General features: G+C 44.0%; 2 protein-coding genes across 2 annotated transcripts in view; one reads left to right on the forward strand and one right to left on the reverse strand.

Annotated features, from left to right (window-relative positions):
- Window positions 1–16,923, reverse strand: part of LOC142158487 (prolactin-releasing peptide-like) — a 72,648-nt gene extending 55,725 nt beyond the window's left edge. The window contains exon 1 of the mRNA XM_075212463.1: window positions 16,736–16,923. The gene's annotated coding sequence lies outside the window, so the exon portion shown is untranslated. The remainder of the gene's footprint in view (window positions 1–16,735) is intronic.
- Window positions 16,924–17,074: 151 nt separating this feature from the next.
- EIF1B (eukaryotic translation initiation factor 1B) lies at window positions 17,075–20,867 on the forward strand. The gene is made up of 4 exons (XM_075212464.1): window positions 17,075–17,199; window positions 18,809–18,972; window positions 19,656–19,757; window positions 20,544–20,867. Exons 1-4 carry the CDS (start codon window positions 17,169–17,171, stop codon window positions 20,586–20,588), a joined length of 342 nt encoding a protein of 113 aa, XP_075068565.1. The 5' UTR covers window positions 17,075–17,168; the 3' UTR covers window positions 20,589–20,867.
- The last annotated feature ends 527 nt before the right edge of the window (window positions 20,868–21,394 follow it).

Raw genomic sequence — 21,394 nt, forward strand, 5'->3', positions numbered from 1 at the left:
TTTTTATTTTAGGTTGGTTACATTTCTGTACATTGGCTGTAAATTTATTAGCAAATACAAATTACAGGATTGTAAGTTTATTAGCTGATTCTTAACAGTGTTGATTCATTTAGTGGCGCATTTAGATTTTGATGTGCATACCTTTTTTAACATAAGATATGCATTTTTGCACTAACATGTACATAAAATTGTGTATGTTATATACAACATGGGCAGAAAAGTATAGGATTAATACAGTAAAAGTGTGATCACACAATTAAAATTATGATTACGGGAGGGCTGGTGCAAAGATATGCAGTGATAAGAATGATTACTATCAGCAGAAATATTTAGCTGCTTCCACAGATGTTAAGGTGTTTGTATTTAATTACATTTTGTATGGAAAATGTTACTTTCCATTTTTTGATATCTGTCAATACACTATTCTCTCTAGTGTATATGACAATTCATTACATTATTATAGCTGCACAAATAGGGTAGTGAAACTTTAGCATTTACTACAAACAATACTAGTCTATAGTGGGGTCATAGTATACACACTTGTTACGCATTATGTAAGCCTCAGCGGCGCACGGAGGATTGTCGGGGGGGGGGGTTTCTCCCCGCCGAGCAAAAAAAAAAACGTTTCGCCAGCGCTGTCCTATACAGCAGCCGAGGCGCTGTCTAAGAAGCGTCTGCGGCGGTGCTGTATACAATACCGCCACGGACGCTTCTTTGACAGCGTCGCGGCTGCTGTATAGGACAGTGGCCACTTAGTTAGCGCTGGGGGGGGTTTCTAGAGATTTAGAAACCCCCCCTGCGTGCGCCACTGAGCCTGGCGCAAAACCTAATGTGTTTGAGTCGGACTTATCTTGAGATGTGTCCAACTCAGCAAAAGTGCATACATACACTTTTTTTACCTGATCTTTTCCTATGTTTTTTCGGATGCAAAATTTTCCCACCTCTAAATGAACCTCATTTAGTGCAAAATAGAACCATCAATTAAATTTGTGTCTAATAAAATACATATGGAAACACTTTGAAAGCTTGTGCACAGTAACCAGACAAGCTTGTGACTGTCATTTTTTTTGCAGCATAAACAAAGTTTAAATGATTGTTGTGGCTATAGCATCTGTTTTCCCAAGGTCTGTGGCATCCCACCAATAAATATTTTCAATCACACACAATCTCTACCCATTTCTGATTATTTAAATATATTATACTGTAAAAGTTAATCTTATTTGTGTGTATTAAGGCACACGTACAAAGTTTTCTCATTGTACAATGGACACCAATTTGCTGGGCAAATTAATGTTTTTCCCCATTAAAATATAGACGCATGGTTTACAAATAGTATTTTAATGTTGCAATAGCACAGAACTTTTTCAGCCTTATTGCAAGGAAATTTTATTTCCTCTGAATATTCCATTCAGAGCATTAATGCTCTGTGAGGGAGAAACCATGCTGTTGTATGATCCAAGTAAAATCAAAAAGATCATTTCCAGGAATGCTAGAAAATGTAGGCATCAGATGGGTGCCAACAACCCCCATCTGACATATTCACATATTATCCAAACATTTGGCCTGAACTCCTAAACGGTCCTACTGGACTACCTACATGTGTGGCCAAAATGGAAGGAGATTGTTGGCCTCATGTAAAGTTTAATGCAAGTCATGGCTAAGGTGTAAATTGTATCTAAAAAATATGCAATTTACATAGTATGTTCTGACCCAAGATCATGAAATTGCCACTGTTTAAATATAACGGCAAGCCTGTGTCTCACTCAATAGGAGGTAGTCGTTGTCGTATGAAGAATTTTTTAAAGCCTTTGAATGCCTGACAGTAAAAGCCTCCTTTGAATGCTTGGAACAGAGGAGGCCTTCTTTGACCCCAGACATTAGGGGCTATATTTACTAAACTGGGGGTTTGAAAAAGTGGAGATGTTGCCTATGGCAACCAATCAGATTCTAGCTGTCATTTTGTAGAATGTACTAAATAAATGAAAGCTAGAATCTTATTGGTTGCCATAGGCAACATCTCCACTTTTTCAAACCCGCCGTTTAGTAAATCTAGCCCTAGGTGTGAAATAAAATGGTGAATGAGGTTTGTGCGTTTATTTCTAAAAAAGGTTTCTGTAAATGTCAGCACTTTGCCAGGTTGCACTACAGGCCCCATGGGTATGCAGGCACTTGTGGTACTACAGAACCAGGCTACCCAGCCACTCTAAGGCAGCCAGGTATTGCTGGGACCTGTCAAAATGCATCAATATCACTTTATTTTTTTTTTACTATCTCACAACCACTGCACCAGGGGTGTGGAATAAGCCACAGAGGGGAAGGGGCATTTTTTGCAGGCCCGATCCCCATAGGAAATGTAGCCCAGTACTGAATGGTCTAGGGCTGGCTGTCACTATGGCAGGGAGACACTGTGGGTTTCCCTAATATAGTGGAACCAGCCCTTGCTGGTATAGTATAGTGCTGGTATCTGTATTTTCAGGAGTACCGCACATTTTTCATCCCCCTGATTTAAGATTTAATTTTTTATACACATGTGCAAAGTCCATGCTAATCATCATCAGCAACACCTATCTTGCATCAGGGGGTAAGCTGCCTCCACCCCAATGCCCTTACTGTACTTAGGCTCTGATAGTCCCTCCCCCTTTTCACCTCTCTAAGTGTACAATTTTTTATTGCACATACACTGTAATGAAAAGCGATTTGTGCACTTATAAGTTGTACTTGCGTTCAAATCTGCACAATGCCCTAAGTCACTTGGCATATGAGGGCAACATTAGTTAGAAGTATCTAGTTTATTAATTACAAAGGTATAAATAGATGCACCCATAATGTACAAACAAAGGGCAACTGCTTTGTACATGAACATGACCCGGCTTTTCTCAAATTTATAGGGATTAAGAAAGAACCAATGCCATGGGGGGAGGGGAGTAACTATATCTAAATATAGATTTTGATTTAGAAACATCTCTCTAATTAAAACAGTTTCTTTTTTTGCTTTTTCCCCTCGAACCATGAATCAGAAGGTTTTTTTTTCTAGAGATGGTCACTGACCCTCGTGTTTTGGTTTTGGATCTGGATTAACTTCGAGTTTTGGTTTTGGCAAAATCGTCCTTGTGTGTTTTGGTTTTGGATACCTATTTTTTTTCTACAATCCCTATTTTTTTTTCTAAAATCACATAATTTGGCTCTTTTTTTGTTTCTACATTATTTTGAACCTCAATAACATTAATTTTCAGTCATTTCCAGTCAATTTTTGTCAAGTGACAAGAACACTGCTACCCTTCCTGTTTATGTATGAGCAATGGCACTAAGCAATGGTACTTAAGACTGGAGAGTGACAAGAACACTGCTACCCATGTTTCTGTTTGAGCAATGGCACTGAGCAATGTCACTGGAGAATGGAGCGTGACAAGAACACTGCTACCCCTGTTTCAGTGTGAGCAATGGCACTGGATCTCCTGGTGAGGGAGGTACTTATGGAATCCAAAACCTGCGAGATCCAACAGCACAACAATGATGTTTTTCGATTCAGATCCGAGGATGTGCGAAAGTAGCGAGCCGGCTCACAAGCCTACTAGGATCCCCTAAGTTCGGGTGGGATCAGTTTTCAGAAAACCCATCCTGAGCATCTTTAGTTTTTTGCCCTCGAACCATGACCCTTGATCATTTATTAGCTATACATTACCACTGCATATAAGAGGTTAATCTGCCTGATTTTATCACCCAAGCTTTATAATTGTGAAACTGAGTCAGATATATGTCTACCTCTCTGAAAGTGTCAGGCTGCTTATCACTACAAAAATACTCATTGCCTAAGAACACAGCAATGAATAATAAATGATACCAAAATGTCCTCCAAGAGCAACTTCTCCCAACCATCCAAGAACAGATTGGTGACAAACAATGCCTTTTCCAGCATGATGGAGCACCTTGCCATAAGGCAAAAGTGATAACTAAGTGGCTCGGGGATCAAAACAACAAAATTTTGGGTCCGTGGCCAGGAAACTCCCCAAGCCTTAATCTTAACCTTGAGAACTTGTGGTCAATCCTCAAGAGGTGGGTGGACAAATAAAAACCCACAAATTCTGACAAACTCCAAGCATTGATTAGGCAAGAATGGTCGGCCATCAGTCAGTATGTGGCCCAAATTACAGAGGTCCTCAAAAAGAAGGATCAACACTGCAAATATTGACTCTTTGCATAAACTTAATGTAATTGTCAATAAAAGCCTTTGACACTTATGAAATGCTTGTAATTTTATTTCAGTATGCCATAGCAACATCTGACAAAAAAGTCTAAAAACACTGAAGCAGCAAACACTGTGAAAACCAATACTTGTGTCATTCTGAAAAAATGGCCATGACTGTATATTGGAAAAGATCTGCAAATTGGCTGTTTGGCACTGAATGCATCAGAGAGAAAGGGATCATCTTCTGATTGTATTAACATATATGCATGTCACATTTGAGCAAATGGTTAACCTTCTAGGAGTCAGGAGGAAGTCCCACTAACTTCTCAGATGGTAGTTTGGGCCTATTTAAGGGCTCAAATTCAGTTTAGTCTTGGCCGCTGGTGTCAGGATCTGCCTCGTTTCCTCTGCAGCATCGTCAGGATGCTGCTTCATCTCAGGCACTTGTACGGTGCTTGCTACTGGTGATGCCGATGATTTTCTAAAAGTGAAAACATTCATCTGTGACTGATTTGCCCTTAATCAAGAGCCCTACCAACAGCGGCTCTGGACAGAGCTCAATGATGTGGACATTAGGCTAAGGGCATTGGAGCAGAAATTGGCCGACTTTGCAGTCAAGTGGCTTTGCCCGAAACTTCATGCATCCAGCCAGCTGGTGGAGACCATGGTCTTGGAACAGTTCACCAGACTTGTTCCCAAAGACTGGCTCAGTGGGTACCCATTTAAAGGATGGAAAACTATGTATCAGTTGTTCGGTTAGTCGAAAAATGCCTTGGTGGCAGGTGGAGTGGAATCCTTGTCATCACAGACCAGCTCAGAGAGTCCTCACCTACCATATCAATCGGAAGCTGAATACTGGGGCAGAAGACACCAGAGTTCTGTCCTCTTTACAGGGACCGACCCTGGGTAAACCTTGGTCAGACACAATCTGTTTACTTATCAGGGTTTATTTCAGCCAAGGTCCAGATAAACGTGAAAGAGTCTTGCTGTGTGGTTTTTGGAACACCGCTTTCCTTTCTGTTTTATGATCTCGATCCTCTGGTTCCAGTTTGCTCATCATGTGGAGTCCAAGGGCACAGTGAGACCATTTGTCTGCAGATAGACTGTTTCTTTTTGGAGGTTCTCACCACTGCTTCCGTTACTCCAGGATTACAGGTGATACAAGAACTTGTGTAGTTTGAGAGTAAGGTGCTTAAGGGCATAGTGGACTTTGGTTCTGGCAACACCTAACTGCAGCAGGAATGACTCCAGCCAGAGAGAATTGCGCAACACAACCATATATGTATTGGTTGTGTCCATGGAGACATTCAGGTTTAACCAAGCGCTTTGGTCTCTTTAACCATTAAAGGAAGACTGCTAAGTTGAGGGTGGGGTTTGTCCTTGTTTACCAGCTCCTGATCTGATAGGCCGGGATTGGCTTGACTTTCTTGCCCTTTGTGGAACTGTGAGAATTAGATTATTTCTTCAGCCACTGAGTCCCTAGGAGAAACATTTTCGTTTGCCACAGATTTAGTCTTAAGCATAGTAAAAACCTCTAAAACTAGAACACAGAGAACAAAAGGCCACAAGGACTGGGTCTCACGAGTAGTTCTGGTGGGGAATTGCACCATCTACTATTGATACTAATAAAGATGATAATATTATGATTTGCATAATATTAATGATTGGTTGTTAACTCTTCACTTGTGCCCCTCTCTGACCTAAGAGTGGCCCAACGGAAAGACCCTACACTTAAAAGGGAATTTTAACTTGATGTGGATGATGAGGAGAAAATGTTGCGCAATGTAAAGAGCTCAGGTACCCTTATTTGATTATGCAAAATTATATTATACTGAAAGGACAAACATAAATAACAATTGGCTGTCCCTACTCCTTTTAGAAAACAGGTGTTGACTTTGGTCCATTTAGTTCCTTGGGGTGGACACCTGGGGCCAGGACAATACTGTGTATAGGATCACAGGTATCTATGCCGAGTTTGCTAGATTTCACACAGCATATTGTCAAGGAACAGCTACAAAACATCCAGTGTCTGATTCATTAAGGAAAGTAAAGCAAAAAAAAGAGTAACTTTGAACCTTGGCAAAACTATTTTGCATTGGAGGGGGAGGTAAAATTAAAATGTGAGGACAGATTTAAAGTTGTGGTAGGGCATGACCTAGATCAACTTTTAATTTCAGTGTACAAATAAGCTATCAAGTATTTGTGTGCTGCATGAAAAAAACAGACAGTATTTAACTTATGTTCAAAATAATAAACTTATGTACACCCCTTGCATTGTAACACTGTTTAGTCCAGGAGAAAACGTACTCATTTTTTGTCTTATTTTCCTTAATGAATCCGACCTTCAGTCTCTGCTCCACTGGCTCCCTTCCCCATTGTTTGTGTTCCTTTTGAAAAAATAGGTGTGTACCTAGTAGAGCCTATTGAGTCATCCTCTAAAGGTTTTAGGTTTGTTATGGTTGTTCTAGACCATGCCACCCAGTATCCGGAGGAGTTTCCTTTGGGGTTGCCGTGGCCAAACTGGTTGCCAATAAATTAATGGAGTTAATTTTCCAAGTGGGCTTGCCAAAGGAGGTCCTCACTGATCAATGCACCAATTTCATGTCTTGGTTGATACAAGAGTCCTGAAGTACTTAAAAGTAACTTGGGTGAGAACAAGAGCAGGGTACAGGGAGAGAACATCTTATAATATGTTGTGCATATGTATAATAGCCTGGATTTAATTGGTCAGTTAGCTAGAGAGAATTTACTAAATACGCAGCAGGCACAAGAGCAGGTGCATAACTCAAATGCTTGCCTCTTTGCACCAGGTGATAAGGTTTTACTGTTGTTACCCACACAGGGGAGTAAACTGTTAACTAAATGGCAAGGACCCTTCAGCCCGCTCCAGAGTGGATGATTTTCCAGAGTTCACTGCCCAGCCTGGTCATCCAGTGACCACTGCCCAGCCTGGCGTCCAGAGACCGCTGTCCAGCCTGAGCATCCAGAGACCTCCAACAAGCCTCTGCACTCATTGACCCTTGCCAAGTCCAGCCTCCTAGAGGTGACTGCCCAGTCTGGTCTCCTAGCTGCAAATGCCCAGTCTGTGCCTGAGGTCAGATCTGCCTGGGCATGTGAGCCTGAGGACAATTCCATCTGAGTCTGTGGGCATGAGCACAATCCTGCAAGGGCCTAAGGACAATTTTGCCTGCCCTGTGGACAATTCTTTCCGGCATGTGGGCCTGAGGACAATTCTCCCTGGGCCTCTGGACAATTCTGCTCAGGCCTCGGGGCCTGAGGATAATTCTGTGTGGGCTTTGGGGCCCGAGGACAATTCTTCCCGGGCCTGAGGTCATTTCTGCTTGCACTTGTAGGCCTGAGTATCATTCTGCCCGAGCCTCTGGACAGTTCTGCCTGGGCGTTCGGGCCTGAGGACAGTTCTGTGTGGGCCTCGGGGCTTGGGGACAGTTCTGCCCGGTCCTCTGGTGAAGACAATTCTACCTGAGCCTACAGACCTGAGGACAATTTTGCCCTGGCCTCGGTTCCTAAATCCATCAGCCTGAGGTGCCACAGATGTCTGCTCCGACTGAGGTGCCACAGATGGCTGCCCTGTCCACAGTGCCTGAGACGGCTCACTTGTCCACTGCCTGAGATGACTGCCCTCTCCACAGTGCCTAAGAAGACTGCACTGTCCACAGTGGCTGAGACATTTGCTGCTCAGTCACTGTCCCCTATCTCGAGATTCCTACACCAGCAGCAGTGGGCATTCCCTGACTCTTCTCTGCTCAGTTCACACTGAATGTCGGGCGGGGCGTCATCACATAAGTTAAATACTGTTTTTTCATGTAGCACACAAATATCAACTTTAAATTTCAGTGTACAAAGTTTAGCGCTACACCAACAGGACGCGGAGTCTAACGAGCAGACGGTGTTCGCCAGGAACTGCCGCAAGGCAGTATGGTCTTAGCTGCGTCTTGCTTGCAGGTCGCGGCCCCTGCTAGAGTACTGCGCGAGGCCCTCTTGGGAAGTTTGGAACCCAGCAGGTAGAATAGCAGGTATTAGAATAGAATGTCAGCCTTGCAGACGAGTAGTAGCAGGTACGTGAGTAGAGTGTCAGCTTTGCAGATTAGTGGAATAGATGGTTGGTACCTGAACGGAGTGTCAGCTTTGCAGACGAGTATAGTAGCAGGTACGTGAGTAGAGTGTCAGCTTTGCAGACTAGTAGAATAGATGGTTGGTACCTGAACGGAGTGTCAGCTTTGCAGACGAGTATAGTAGCAGGTACGTGAGTAGAGTGTCAGCTTTGCAGACTAGTAGAATAGATGGTTGGTACCTGAACGGAGTGTCAGCTTTGCAGACGAGTATAGTAGCAGGTACGTGAGTAGAGTGTCAGCTTTGCAGACTAGTAGAATAGATGGTTGGTACCTGAACGGAGTGTCAGCTTTGCAGACGAGTATAGAAGCAGGTACGTGAGTAGAGTGTCAGTGTTGCAGACGAGTATAGAAGCAGAGTAGCCAAGTCTAAGGTACCCAAAAGGCAACTGAGGAACAGGCACTGAGGGTTTGGAGGAAGTGCCTTTTGTATTTGGCGCCAGGATTGCCTGGCCAATAGGAGGACAGGCATAGATTTCATAATTTGCGGGTCTGCGCATGCGCAGACCCGAATCCAAGATGGCGGCGCCCGGGACGGAGCGGACCGCCGAAGGCAGGTAAGTTTGCCGGGGGTCGGGTGAGCTGCCCGATACCCCGGCGGGTGACAGTACCCCCCCCTTTAAAGACGGGCACCGCACGTCTACTGCAGGGTTTAGTAGGAAACTTTTTATGAAATTTGTCCACCAGGCGAGGAGCGTGAACATCAGAGGCACGAACCCAGGAGCGTTCCTCAGGACCGAAGCCCTTCCAGTCCACCAGGTATTTTAGACCGCCTTTACAATACTTGGAGTCTAGAATTTGTTTAAGTTCGAACTCCTCCTCCTGATGTGCAGTAGGGATGATTGAAGAGGTCGTTGAAGAGAATCGATTGATCTTCAGTGGTTTCAACAGAGACATGAAAAGAATTAACAATACGGAGAGAAGTTGGAAGGCGTAATCTGAAGCAAACTGGATTAATGACTTGAGAAATGGTATATGGACCAATAAACCGCGGAGCTAGCTTCATACAAGGAACTCTGAGGCGTATATTTTTGGTGGAGAGCCACACCCGATCTCCAACTTTGAAGACAGGGAGTACCCGACGTCTCTTATCAGCAGCCAATTTGTATCGTGTAGAGGACTTTTTGAGACAAGATCTTACTTGAGTCCAAATAGAGAGAAAGTTGCGGTAAAGTAGGTCTGCAGCAGGCACCTGGGTGGGTGGGAGAGGTGTGAATTTAGGGAGAGAAGGGTGATGCCCATAAACCACCAGAAAGGGAGACTTGGAGGTGGACTCATGGAAGGCATTGTTGTGAGAGAATTCCGCCCATGGTAAGAGGTCTACCCAGTTGTCCTGGTTAGCAGAGGAGAACATTCTGAGATAAGTCTCTAAATCCTGGTTCACTCGGTCAGTCTGCCTGTTAGATTGTGGGTGGTAAGCTGACGATAGATTCAACTTGATTCCCAATAGTTTGCAGAGAGACCTCCAGAATCTGGAAACAAACTGAACGCCTCGGTCTGATACTATTTCAAGAGGGCAGCCGTGCAGACGGAATATCTCCTTGACAAAGTGAGAAGCTAGGATGGGTGAGGAGGGCAGACCAGGAAGTGGGATGAAGTGGGCCATTTTGGAGAAGCGATCGACCACGACCCAAATGACTGTACAATTCTTGCTAGATGGAAGATCGGTTATGAAGTCCATACTTATATGGGTCCAGGGTACTTGAGCAAGTGGCAGAGGTAAAAGTTGACCGGCAGGACGTTGATGAGAAGATTTGCTTCGTGTGCAGGTACTACAGGAAGAGACGAAGTCCTTGATATCAGAGTTTAGACTGGGCCACCAATAATTCCTGGACACTAATTCTGTGGTCTTGCGGATGCCTGAGTGACCAGAGAAAATGGTAGAATGGAAGTGTTTCAAGAACTTATGGCGGAGTCTAGGAGGTACAAAGGTTTTCCCAGCAGGAGGAACAGAGTATTTGAGCTGCGTAGCAGACACCAGACATTTAAGGTCCAGGATAGGATAAGATGGGTCATCTTCAGAAAGTACATGCGCAGGAAACGCATGGGAGAGAGCGTCAGCTCTTTTATTCCTACTCCCAGGCTTGAAGGTAATCCGGAGCTCAAAGCGGGAAAAGAACAAGGACCAGCGTGCCTGTCTGGGGTTTAAGCATTGTGCAGTTTGGAGATATAGAAGATTTTTATGGTCGGTGAAGATTGTAACCGGGTGTCTTGCCCCTTCAAGAAGATACCGCCATTCCGTCAGGGCCACTTTGATTGCCAACAACTCCTTATCCCCTATGGCGTAATTCTTCTCCGCTGGAAGGAATTTTCTTGAATAGAAGGCACAAGGGTGGAATTGACCTTGGGGAGATTTTTGCGAGAGTACTGCTCCAATGCCCACGTTAGATGCATCGACCTCTAGAAAAAATGGAGACAAGGAGTTGGGTTGCCTGAGAATAGGTGCTGAAGCAAAAGCCTTTTTAAGGAAGTCGAAAGCTTCTTCCGCGGTCGATGGCCAGGATTTAGGGTTGGAACCCTTCCGGGTAAGAGCCACAATGGGTGCTACAATGGTGGAATAGCCCAGGATGAAACGCCAGTAAAAATTGGCGAAACCAAGGAATCGCTGGATAGGTTTCAAGCCCAATGGAAGGGGCCACTCCAAGATTGCCTTCACCTTGTCCGGGTCCATTTGTAGTTTAGAACCAGATACAATGTAACCCAAGAATGGTATCTGGTCGAGTTCGAAGGAGCACTTCTCCAGTTTACAGAACAAATGGTTTTGACGTAGCCTGGAAAGGACTTCTGCCACGTGGAGACGATGAGATGTGAGGTTAGAAGAGAATATTAGAATATCATCTAAGTATACAACGACACAAACATAGAGCAGATCTCTGAATATTTCATTAACGAAACTTTGGAATACAGCACGTGCGTTGCAAAGACCAAATGGCATTACTAGATATTCGTAATGACCATCACGTGTATTAAATGCCGTCTTCCACTCGTCTCCGGCTCTGATCCGAATAAGATTGTAAGCGCCTCTTAGGTCTAGTTTGGTGAAGACACGAGCCCGCTTGATCCGATCGAAGAGCTCAGTGATGAGTGGGATGGGATAACGGTTCTTTATTGTTATAGCATTCAATCCACGATAGTCAATGCATGGTCTCAACGAGCCGTCCTTTTTTTTCACGAAGAAAAACCCTGCTCCTGCAGGGGATGAAGAAGGTCTGATAAACCAACGTAGAAGATTCTCCTTAACATACTCTGACATAGAGGAGGTCTCAGGTAAAGATAACGGGTATATTCGCCCTCGTGGAGGAATCTTCCCGGGCAGGAGTTCAATGGGACAGTCCCATGCGCGATGAGGTGGTAGATGTTCGGAGCGAACTTTATCAAACACATCCAGGAAGGAATGATAGTGCTCGGGTATAGTTGTGGATCGAGGTGAAGTAGAAATGGCTCGGAGAGGTCGCACTCGAGTGAGACACTTCTGGAAGCACACCGAACCCCAAGAGAGAAGTTGAGAGGTGGACCAATTTATCTGTGGAGAGTGTTGCTGAAGCCAGGGTAGGCCCAGGATAATGGGAGTTGTAGTAGAGGGAAGCACATGGAAAGTGATTTCTTCACGATGAAGTGCTCCAACTTGCAAGACGATAGGTTTGGTGCGAAGATCCACAGTACCATTAGCAATTCGGGAGCCGTCTATGGCGGTGATGGAAAGAGGAATCTCCAATGGCACCGTTGGTATGGAAGCCTGTGAAACCAAAGAAAAAGAAATAAAATTCCCAGCTGCTCCTGAATCCAAGAGGGCAGATGTATGAATGGGACCTGAGGGCACGTAGAGGATAACAAGGAAAGAACAGATATTGGGAGTTTTACTGGAAGTAGAGGTTTTGGAAAACCCTAATCTGACCTCTCCGGAGCAGGTTAGGGTCTGGCATTTCCCGGCCTCTTTGAGCAGGAGTTCAAGAGATGTCCAGGATCAGCGCAGTATAGGCACAGCTTGTTCTTGAGCCTCCTGTCACGTTCCTCTGGGGTCAGACGAGAGCGCCCAATTTGCATGGGCTCATCCTCCGACACCGGACGGGAAAAGTGAGGTGGAGGTCTGGTCGGTATACGCCGGGAGGCATCCTTCTCAGAAGACCTCTCGCGAAAATGAAGGTCCACCCTGTTGCAAAGCGAAATCATAGCTTCAAGTGTGGGGGGTAACTCCTGTGAAGCCAAGGCGTCTTTGATTTTATCGGATAGACCCTGCCAGAAGGTGGCCACTAAAGCATCATTGTTCCAGCGCAGTTCAGAAGACAATGTTTGAAACTGAATGACATACTGAGCCACTGAGCGGGAACCTTGACGAAGGCGGAGGATGCTAGATGCTGCTGAGGTGACTCTTCCGGGTTCGTCAAATATTCTACGAAACGCTGCTGTGAAAGCAGCACTGTCCGCCAGTAGAGGATCATCACGTTCCCAAAGGGGTGAAGCCCAGGCTAAAGCCTGGCCTGACAGGAGTGATATGAGATAAGCCACCTTGGACCGCTGAGTGGGAAAGTTCTGTGGCTGGAGTTCAAACTGTATTGAACACTGGTTCAGGAAACCCAGGCATAATTTGGGGTCCCCGTCAAACTTAGAGGGAGTTGGGAGGCGCAAAGTAGAATTAACGGGAAGAGGAGCCACAGGTTCTGGAGGATTTGCCGCTTGGACAACTGGAGATCCTTGAACAGCATCGAGGCGAGCAGCAAGGCTTTGGAATCCTTGTAGGAGCTGTCACTGAATCGAATCCTGTTGCTCCACTCGGTTAAGTAAATGCTGCAACATATCTTTTGCCGAGGGTTCTACGTTGGGATACATCATGGTAAACAAAAGTCTGGCCTGTTCCTACTGTCACGGCCTCGAGCGATAGCAGGTCTTTACAATGCGAATCCTAGGGTCTGCACAGTTTAGCGCTACACCAACAGGGCGCGGAGTCTAACGAGCAGACGGTGTTCACCAGGAACTGCCGCAAGGCAGTATGGTCTTTGCTGCGTCTTGCTCGCAGGTCGCGGCCCCTGCTAGAGTACTGCGCGAGGCCCTCTTGGAAAGTTTGGAACCCAGCAGGTAGAATAGCAGGTATTAGAATAGAATGTCAGCCTTGCAGACGAGTAGTAGCAGGTACGTGAGTAGAGTGTCAGCTTTGCAGACTAGTAGAATAGATGGTTGGTACCTGAATGGAGTGTCAGCTTTGCAGACGAGTATAGTAGCAGGTACGTGAGTAGAGTGTCAGCTTTGCAGACTAGTAGAATAGATGGTTGGTACCTGAACAGAGTGTCAGCTTTGCAGACGAGTATAGTAGCAGGTACGTGAGTAGAGTGTCAGCTTTGCAGACTAGTAGAATAGATGGTTGGTACCTGAACGGAGTGTCAGCTTTGCAGACGAGTATAGTAGCAGGTACGTGAGTAGAGTGTCAGCTTTGCAGACTAGTAGAATAGATGGTTGGTACCTGAACGGAGTGTCAGCTTTGCAGACGAGTATAGAAGCAGGTACGTGAGTAGAGTGTCAGCGTTGCAGACGAGTATAGAAGCAGAGTAGCCAAGTCTAAGGTACCCAAAAGGCAACTGAGGAACAGGCACTGAGGGTTTGGAGGAAGTGCCTTTTGTATTTGGTGCCAGGATTGCCTGGCCAATAGGAGGACAGGCATAGATTTCATAATTTGCGGGTCTGCGCATGCGCAGATCCGAATCCAAGATGGCGGTGCCCGGGACGGAGCGGACCGCCGGAGGCATGTAAGTTTGCCGGGGGTCGGGTGAGCTGCCCGATACCCGGCGGGTGACATAAGGCCTGAAAAACAGCCCCATACCATTATCCCTCCTTCACCAAACTTCACAGTTGGCATAATTTAGTCAAGCAGGTAAAGTTCTCCAGGCATCCACCAAATCTAGACCCAAAGAAGCGTGATTCGTCACTCCACAGAACACGAATCCACTGCTTCACAGTCCAGTGTCGGTGTGCTTTACACCGCTCCATCCGACGCTTGCCATTGGTCTTGCTGATGTGAGGCTTGCATGCAGCTGCTCGGCCATGGAAACCTAATCCATCAAGCTTCCGCCTCACAGTATTTGTGCTTACATTAATGCCATTGGAAGTTTGGAACTCTTCAGCTATGGAATCAGCAGAGCGTTGGTGACTTTTACGCACCATGCACCATAGCAGTCGTTAACCTCGCTGTGATTTTACGTGGTCTTCCGCTTCATAGCTGCTGTGCCTAAACGCTTCCACTTTCTAATTATATCACTTACAATTGACTGTGGAATATCCAGCAGGGATGAAATTGCAGAAATCGTCTTATTGCAAAGGTGGCATCCCATCACAGTACTATACTTGAAGTCACCGAGTTCTTCAGAACGACCCATTTTGTATCACAAATGTTTGCAAATGGAGACTGCATGGCTAGGTGCTTGATTTTATACACGTCTGGCAACGAGTCTGATTAAAACACCTCAATTAATAATTAACAGGTGTGGCCAAATACTTTTGTCCATATAGTGTATCTTCATGTAGCTCCAAAAACTAGTAGTCCGCTGACTAATTCTGTGTTCAGCCTAACCTTTGCAGAGAGTTTAAGTTAATGTGCCACTTCTGAACTCTGCTGAGCTGGGAAAATGTGTGAACAAAGTACAACCATAGAGCTAAGATATGTGTTATCACTATACTAAGAGTGCAAATGTAGTACCTTTATTTTTTTTTAGCTGACAAAGAGAACAACAACCTGATAGCAGGGATTAAAAGTATATTAACTCATCCACTATTAGGGTGAGAAATGAGGTGCAGTTTGTCTGGGTGTATTAGTTTACTTTTCCCACACAGTATATGGCAGCACGGCCATAAATCTTTACATGTAAACAGGTGAGTAAAACAGTGAAAAAAAAAATGTTGTGCCCCCTTCCCCCCCAAAACAGCTTAACTAACACTAGTGCTGCCAGCCTAGACTGATACTACCAAAATCGGGGGGACATAAAGATTAGGGTCCCACTGATTTTACTATTACCAGCACTATGCTTTGACTGGGCTGGTGGCACTATAGCAGGGAAACCTGCAGCATGGGCCCCCGCAGACATAGTGCCAAACCAGCCCCAGGCTAGTCAGCACAGGCCTGGATTCCCTAGGTAGTTAGGGTCCACCAAAAATAAATGTGGACCTCTCCTAGGGGTACCCAGCCCCTTGATTAAAGAACTAGGGCTCTCCCACACCCCAGGCTACAATTAACAGCATTGACATGCTGGTGCTTGTAGAACTATTGTGGTTTTTCCACTATTTACCACAAGCACAATCAGGCAACGCACCTCGTCCACAGATTTTGGACTCTATAAAAGAGTTCACAATCTGTTGACAATATATACAAATGAACAGTGCTCTTCGGAGCAGAGCTGAGAGAGATGAAAGATTTCAATTACGGTAATGTACCCCGGCTTGAGCTGGCGTACATTAACATGGAAAGATTCAGAAAATTGAAATTTTTCGGTTGTTAAATAGCATTGGGGAGCAGTCCCCATACACTTATATATGGGGGCTGCACTGTAAAACATAAATGCAAATCAGCAGATATCTATATCAGATATCTATATCTGCTGCGATGCAATGTACATAATTTTAAACTATACTTAAATTTGCGGTGAATCCGTTTTTGGGGATTTTACATGGGAAAAATTGTTAATAAATAGGCCTCCTATGCCTTCATCTGTGTGCCAATACCATATGCCAATTGACCCTAGTCTCTCCCTCTCTCTCTGTCTGTCTGTGTATATTAGGGAATTTAGACTGTAAGCTCCAATGGGGCAGGGACTGATGTGAATGAGTTCTCTGTACAGTGCTGCGGAATCAGTGGCGCTATCTAAATAAATAAATGGTGATGATGATGATGATGATATGCCACCTCAGCTACATTTTCTCACAAGTCACAATCATAAATAATAACACTCACAGATGTTTCCCCCCCTAAAAATATAAAGGAAGAATAGGTGTTATAGGGGCTGTTGTTTACTTTACAAGGATATAGACAGCTTTTTGGGGGTAATATAGGAAACTAATATGCACAATTCCCAAAACGTACATACAAGTAGTGGCAGAAGAAACTCTATTGTCCTAAAAAGTAGCTATTTATATGAGATGACTGTGCTCAACCAAAGAATGAAAACGTTTTCCCATATACCAACTTTTTATTATATAAATGAAAGTAATGTAATGTAGTTAGTTACCACAGAACATTCACAAGAGCTGCTAAACTTAAGGAATTCTAAAATACCTTTCTACATTCCAAGGCAAAATTGACTTCACCCCTATATAGATAACCTGAAATAAAACTGCGAGCAAGTCACAGAACTACAGCCCTAAAAACAATCATACTCTTCAATAACAAAACTTGAGTAAACAGCAACACTTATTCTATCATGTACATCACGCCCTTTACCTTCCCCACCCTCACATTAAGAGGAGCCGCATCTCCAGTTCAGTACGTGGCATGATGGGAACTGTAGTTCGTTGTGGGACCGCCTCCTCTGAATGACTATTGAGTCTATTCGTACAAAAACTACAATCCCAACATAACGTGCCAGGGAGTGTACGTCACATGACTTGTGGCTGTACGAGCAGCTAAAAAGCCGCAGCTCGGCCATTTTGTTCTAGATTGTAAGCGAGCAGGCTCAGGCTTCGTTAGGCCTCTGTTCTAGCTGGTGTTTAGTTCCTGACGTAACGCTCATCGGTGTGGTTTCTGTAGCCGGAAGAAGGGAAAGTGGTTGCAGCTCCACCCGTCCAGACACACTAGTCTACTCTGTTCCTTCTCTACTCCATCACCGGCCGCCGCCAGCGTTTTCCTCTGCACTCCGTGCTCGTAATAATATCGCATGTCCTCTATCCAGAACCTCAACTCTTTCGGTAAGAACTTCCTGCCCTCTATTATACCTGTCTGTATTTATTATAACACTGTATTTACTCTTCCACCAATGGCCGAAGCACAGCCTTTGCTGTGTACCCCGAAGCACCATGCAATCTCAGCTTAATGAGCTGATCTGGATCCGTAGTCTGCTGGGCCACCGCCTTTTCACTCGGTGATCTCATCTCTGCCCATCTTTTTGTTTTTCATTCTTGCAAAATGGCGACTTCTGTGTTGGGGGAGGGCGCGGTGTAAGGGCTGGGAGGTTTTCTAGTTCCCAGATCTGTTGTCAGTGCTGTAGTTCTCTTGGTGAAAGTTGTTTTTCCTAAAAGCCAATGAGACCCTATCGCTAATTGTACGGTGTAAAACTGTTGTGTACAGTCTTGCAATCAGTGTTTCTTAAGGATACTCTGTATTCCCCTGTTTTGTATTAGAACTAGGTCAATCTTGTTCAACTACAGTGCATGTACTTAAAGGGAAAATAGTTTGCCCTGTTGGCTATTTGGCTGCAATCTTACAAGTTTGACTACTGAATCTTTGCTATGGGTACACTGAGCTGTGCCATACTTCAGTTTAAAGGTCTGTAGACTATTTTATAGGTGATGGCACTTGGTCTTAATACCAACATGTAGGTGCTTTCCCTCCACTCGATGTCTTGGGTGTCCTAAATGGCTAAACTCTACACTTGTCTACTATGATTATGCAGAGATGGCAAACTCCCTATGGCTATTTGTATAAATGCTTACATGAGCTAGTATATACATTGAATTTTACTTATTAACCATAATATATGGCCCTCTGAATTTCACTAATTAGGTGTTGATGCACTGTAGGGAGTGCTTACTGCAACTTTATGTAATTCCTTAGTTTCTTGGGCAAGTAGTTGAGACAGAAGCAGTTTCCTTCTGTGTATACAGCTTGGTTAACGCATACCTTGTGATGCACTGGTAAACTATGAAGTATTCTCTATTTAGACTGAAAGGCCATTAGTTATTTATTTTGTCCCTCAGGACATTGAGGCTTAAAGCTTTGCAGAGATCTTTTATGGGTACAAATGCTATTTTATGCTAGAATAACTGTGGTTGGGACTTTTTTTTAGTTCAAAAAGAGCCCAGCCCAACTGCCACCCCCTGAAATGAAAGGTTCTTGTTGAGGTTGTTGTTTCACATGTGGAGCTTGAATTACCCAGGAGCAATTGCTCTATGGTTCTGCTTTTACCATGAAACGTGAAGTTACTAATAGAATATTGTGTCCACACACTGCAGAACAATGTAATAAAATAATTGGATAGTAACATAGGTAAGAGGGCCCTGCTCGCAATCCTACAGTTTGAGGTTTGCTTACATCAATGCATTAACTACATGGAAGAAACTTAGGATTGGCTTTTTCTTATGGTCTCTCATAGCTAGCCACATATGGCATCTGTCTTTAGCTAAGAGCATTGAATAGATATGTTAAATGAATAAACTCTGTGTTCGTAGCCATTAGTAGCACACAAGCTGGTGCAGCATTAGGATTCATCAGGGCAGTAAGCTGTGCAATTTTGAATGTATAGGCACAGCTGTTCAAACGGGACCTGTCGCCAGGTCTTATGTTGTTTTTTCTTTCCAGACCCCTTTGCTGATGCAACTAAGGGTGACGACTTACTCCCGGCAGGGACTGAAGATTATATCCATATAAGAATTCAACAACGAAACGGCAGAAAGACTCTGACTACCGTGCAGGGCATTGCAGATGACTACGACAAAAAAAAACTTGTAAAGGCATTTAAGAAGGTAAGCCTGGTAATCTGTTTTGACTCGTACAGTATAAAGAAAATAACTACACTTTCTTTAGGGGCGGATCTAGACTATGTCTAGGGGGGGTGGTTTTGCATAATCACACCCCTCCTTTGCTCTGATTGGCTGGCCTACGTTAACCCTGCCTTCCACCCACGATTGGCCCTGCCCCCTCCCGTTGTGGTTGCCGGCTGGGACCACTCTGATTGGCTGGCCCACATTTAGCCCCGCCCCTCCCGTTTTAATCGGCGGGTGGGACCTAGCTTTTTGCTGCTAGGGGAGGGCGAATGCCCCGATCGCCCCCCCCGCTTCCCCCCCCTGGATCCGCCACTGCTTTCATTGTGATCTTAAATGTTTCAAAGGGTGTTGCAACTGAATTTCATAGCCTAAACCAGTGGATCCCAAACTTTGTCAGTTCAAGGCACCCTTAGGGTCTCCATAATATTTTCAAGGCACCCCTAAGCCAAAATAATTACCAAGCAGTCCCCTGCCTTGTTTACCACTGGCCCTGGCTGAGGCACCCCCATGAGATCGCCTAGGTGCACAGTTCGGGAACCATTGGCTTAAACTGTTAAAATAACAAAGGAGAAATGCTGAAAGGGTGGTAGTTCAATGAATGAAACTTGCTATAGATGTGGTATCGGAAGTGCGTCCTACCTACAAATGTTTGTTTTCCTTAGAAATTTGCCTGTAATGGTACTGTGATTGAGCATCCAGAATACGGTGAAGTTATTCAACTTCAGGGTGACCAAAGGAAAAATATCTGCCAATTTCTTATGGAGGTAAGTAATGAAATATACATGTCTGTCAAATGGGCATATTTATAATCTCCATTCTGTGGCTAGGCTGGGCCTTTGTTACTTTGACACAAACTTGCGGTTACAGTACTTGCAAGGCAGGGTGAAACAATAACCCTTTTACATTTTGCTTTCACTTTTGGATTTCTCTCCCTTGTTTGGTTAGGGTCTCATAAACAACATACATTGCCTTGAAAAGCAGTACATAATCAAGTCTATTACCTGTTAGTAACATCTCTGCACAGGTCCCTCTATTTGTGACATAGTGGGCCAGATATATGTTTGTTTGGTTTTTTTTTCATGGTGCTACATAGATAATTGCTATTTTTAAATCTGTCTGCATAGAAAAAATGTCCAAATCCTGTTCATGATTTATATAAATCAGTTTACATGAGCTCAAACAGTTTAAGAAACTGATTTCAAAGCAGTTTACATTCCATTATTGGTTGAATTGGAAAAATGCTAGCAATATTTACAAAGAATGAGTCTTAAGTCGGAAGATATTTGTGCGGTCCTAATGTGATTGTACCAAAGATCTTTTGGTATAAGAAACATTTGACTGAACATTAAACCCTGTCCCCAAACTAGCAATCCCAATGTATCGGCACTGCCGTTACAAATTCTCCTGCCAGTAGGCATCTGGCTTCCTGATAGTCCCTGCTGTTCTGCTAGTTGGTAGTAAAGAATTAAACTGTAAATACGAATTTAGACAGGACACCATTAATGTGTTTGTAGTTGTCACTTGTAAATGTGCTGTTGTTTTTCTTACAGATTGGCATTGTTAAGGAGGAACAGCTGAAGGTCCATGGTTTCTGAGATGTGAATGATAATCTCTACCAAATCTGGCTCTTGTGAAAAATGAATATTTACAGTAGAAGAACTTTCAACATGTCTGAATATCCAAAATTAGGTCCTTTTTTGCATGATTATCGAAAGAGTAGGCTAGTAACACATAAAAAAATAGCTGTGAGATGGTAGAATGGAACAGTTGAGTTTTAGCACATTTCCAATGGAAATGTTTTAGTAATTTGTCATTTATTTTTTTCACTTGATTTGATGTTTTCGTTGTAATAAAACAATGTTTGTTGCTGCCTATCATAGTGTTTGGCTTTTTTTTCCCTACGTTTTCACTTGCTTGTGTCCCACTGTGTAAAAGAGGCTCTTAAACACAGTAAATCATAGAAATACTTTGGAAGTAGTTTTCAGGAGATACTAATAGTGTTTACACATGGGAGTAGTTGCAGCAATTAAGATAAGCTAAAGTAATACATTTGGGGTTTTCATTATGGATGGAAGAGTGAAAGTCCTAGGAGTCCAGAAATCTAGAGTCACTATATTGTGTGGTGTGGAAGTGTGTTCATGTAGTGGATCATAAATCCAGGTGTTAGGTTGCGTCCTTGTGTCAATAACTGGAATGTTATCTTGAATTCCCAGATTTTTCTCTCCGTCAGGTTAGTGTCCTGGTCCAGAGAAGTGTTTACCCATGGGGGTGTCCAGATTCTTTGTGTCTGTAGATTCATTCTGGATTGCAGTTTCTGCTTGGTCTCAATGCAGTTTCCCTCATGGCACCTTGAACACGATCATGTACACCACATTGGAGGATGTACATGAGAGTCTGATTT

The sequence above is a fragment of the Mixophyes fleayi genome, chromosome 5 (genome assembly GCF_038048845.1).
Source record: "Mixophyes fleayi isolate aMixFle1 chromosome 5, aMixFle1.hap1, whole genome shotgun sequence".
NCBI classification, from domain to species: domain Eukaryota; kingdom Metazoa; phylum Chordata; class Amphibia; order Anura; family Limnodynastidae; genus Mixophyes; species Mixophyes fleayi.

Bases quoted from the DNA above. Each gene is read 5' to 3' on its own strand.
- EIF1B (XM_075212464.1), top strand. From the start codon at position 17,169: ATGTCCTCTATCCAGAACCTCAACTCTTTCG. The intron at 17,200-18,808 runs GTAAGAACTTCC...TTTTCTTTCCAG, and splicing joins CCAGAACCTCAACTCTTTCG to ACCCCTTTGCTGATGCAACT. The intron at 19,758-20,543 runs GTAAGTAATGAA...TTTTTCTTACAG, and splicing joins TCTGCCAATTTCTTATGGAG to ATTGGCATTGTTAAGGAGGA.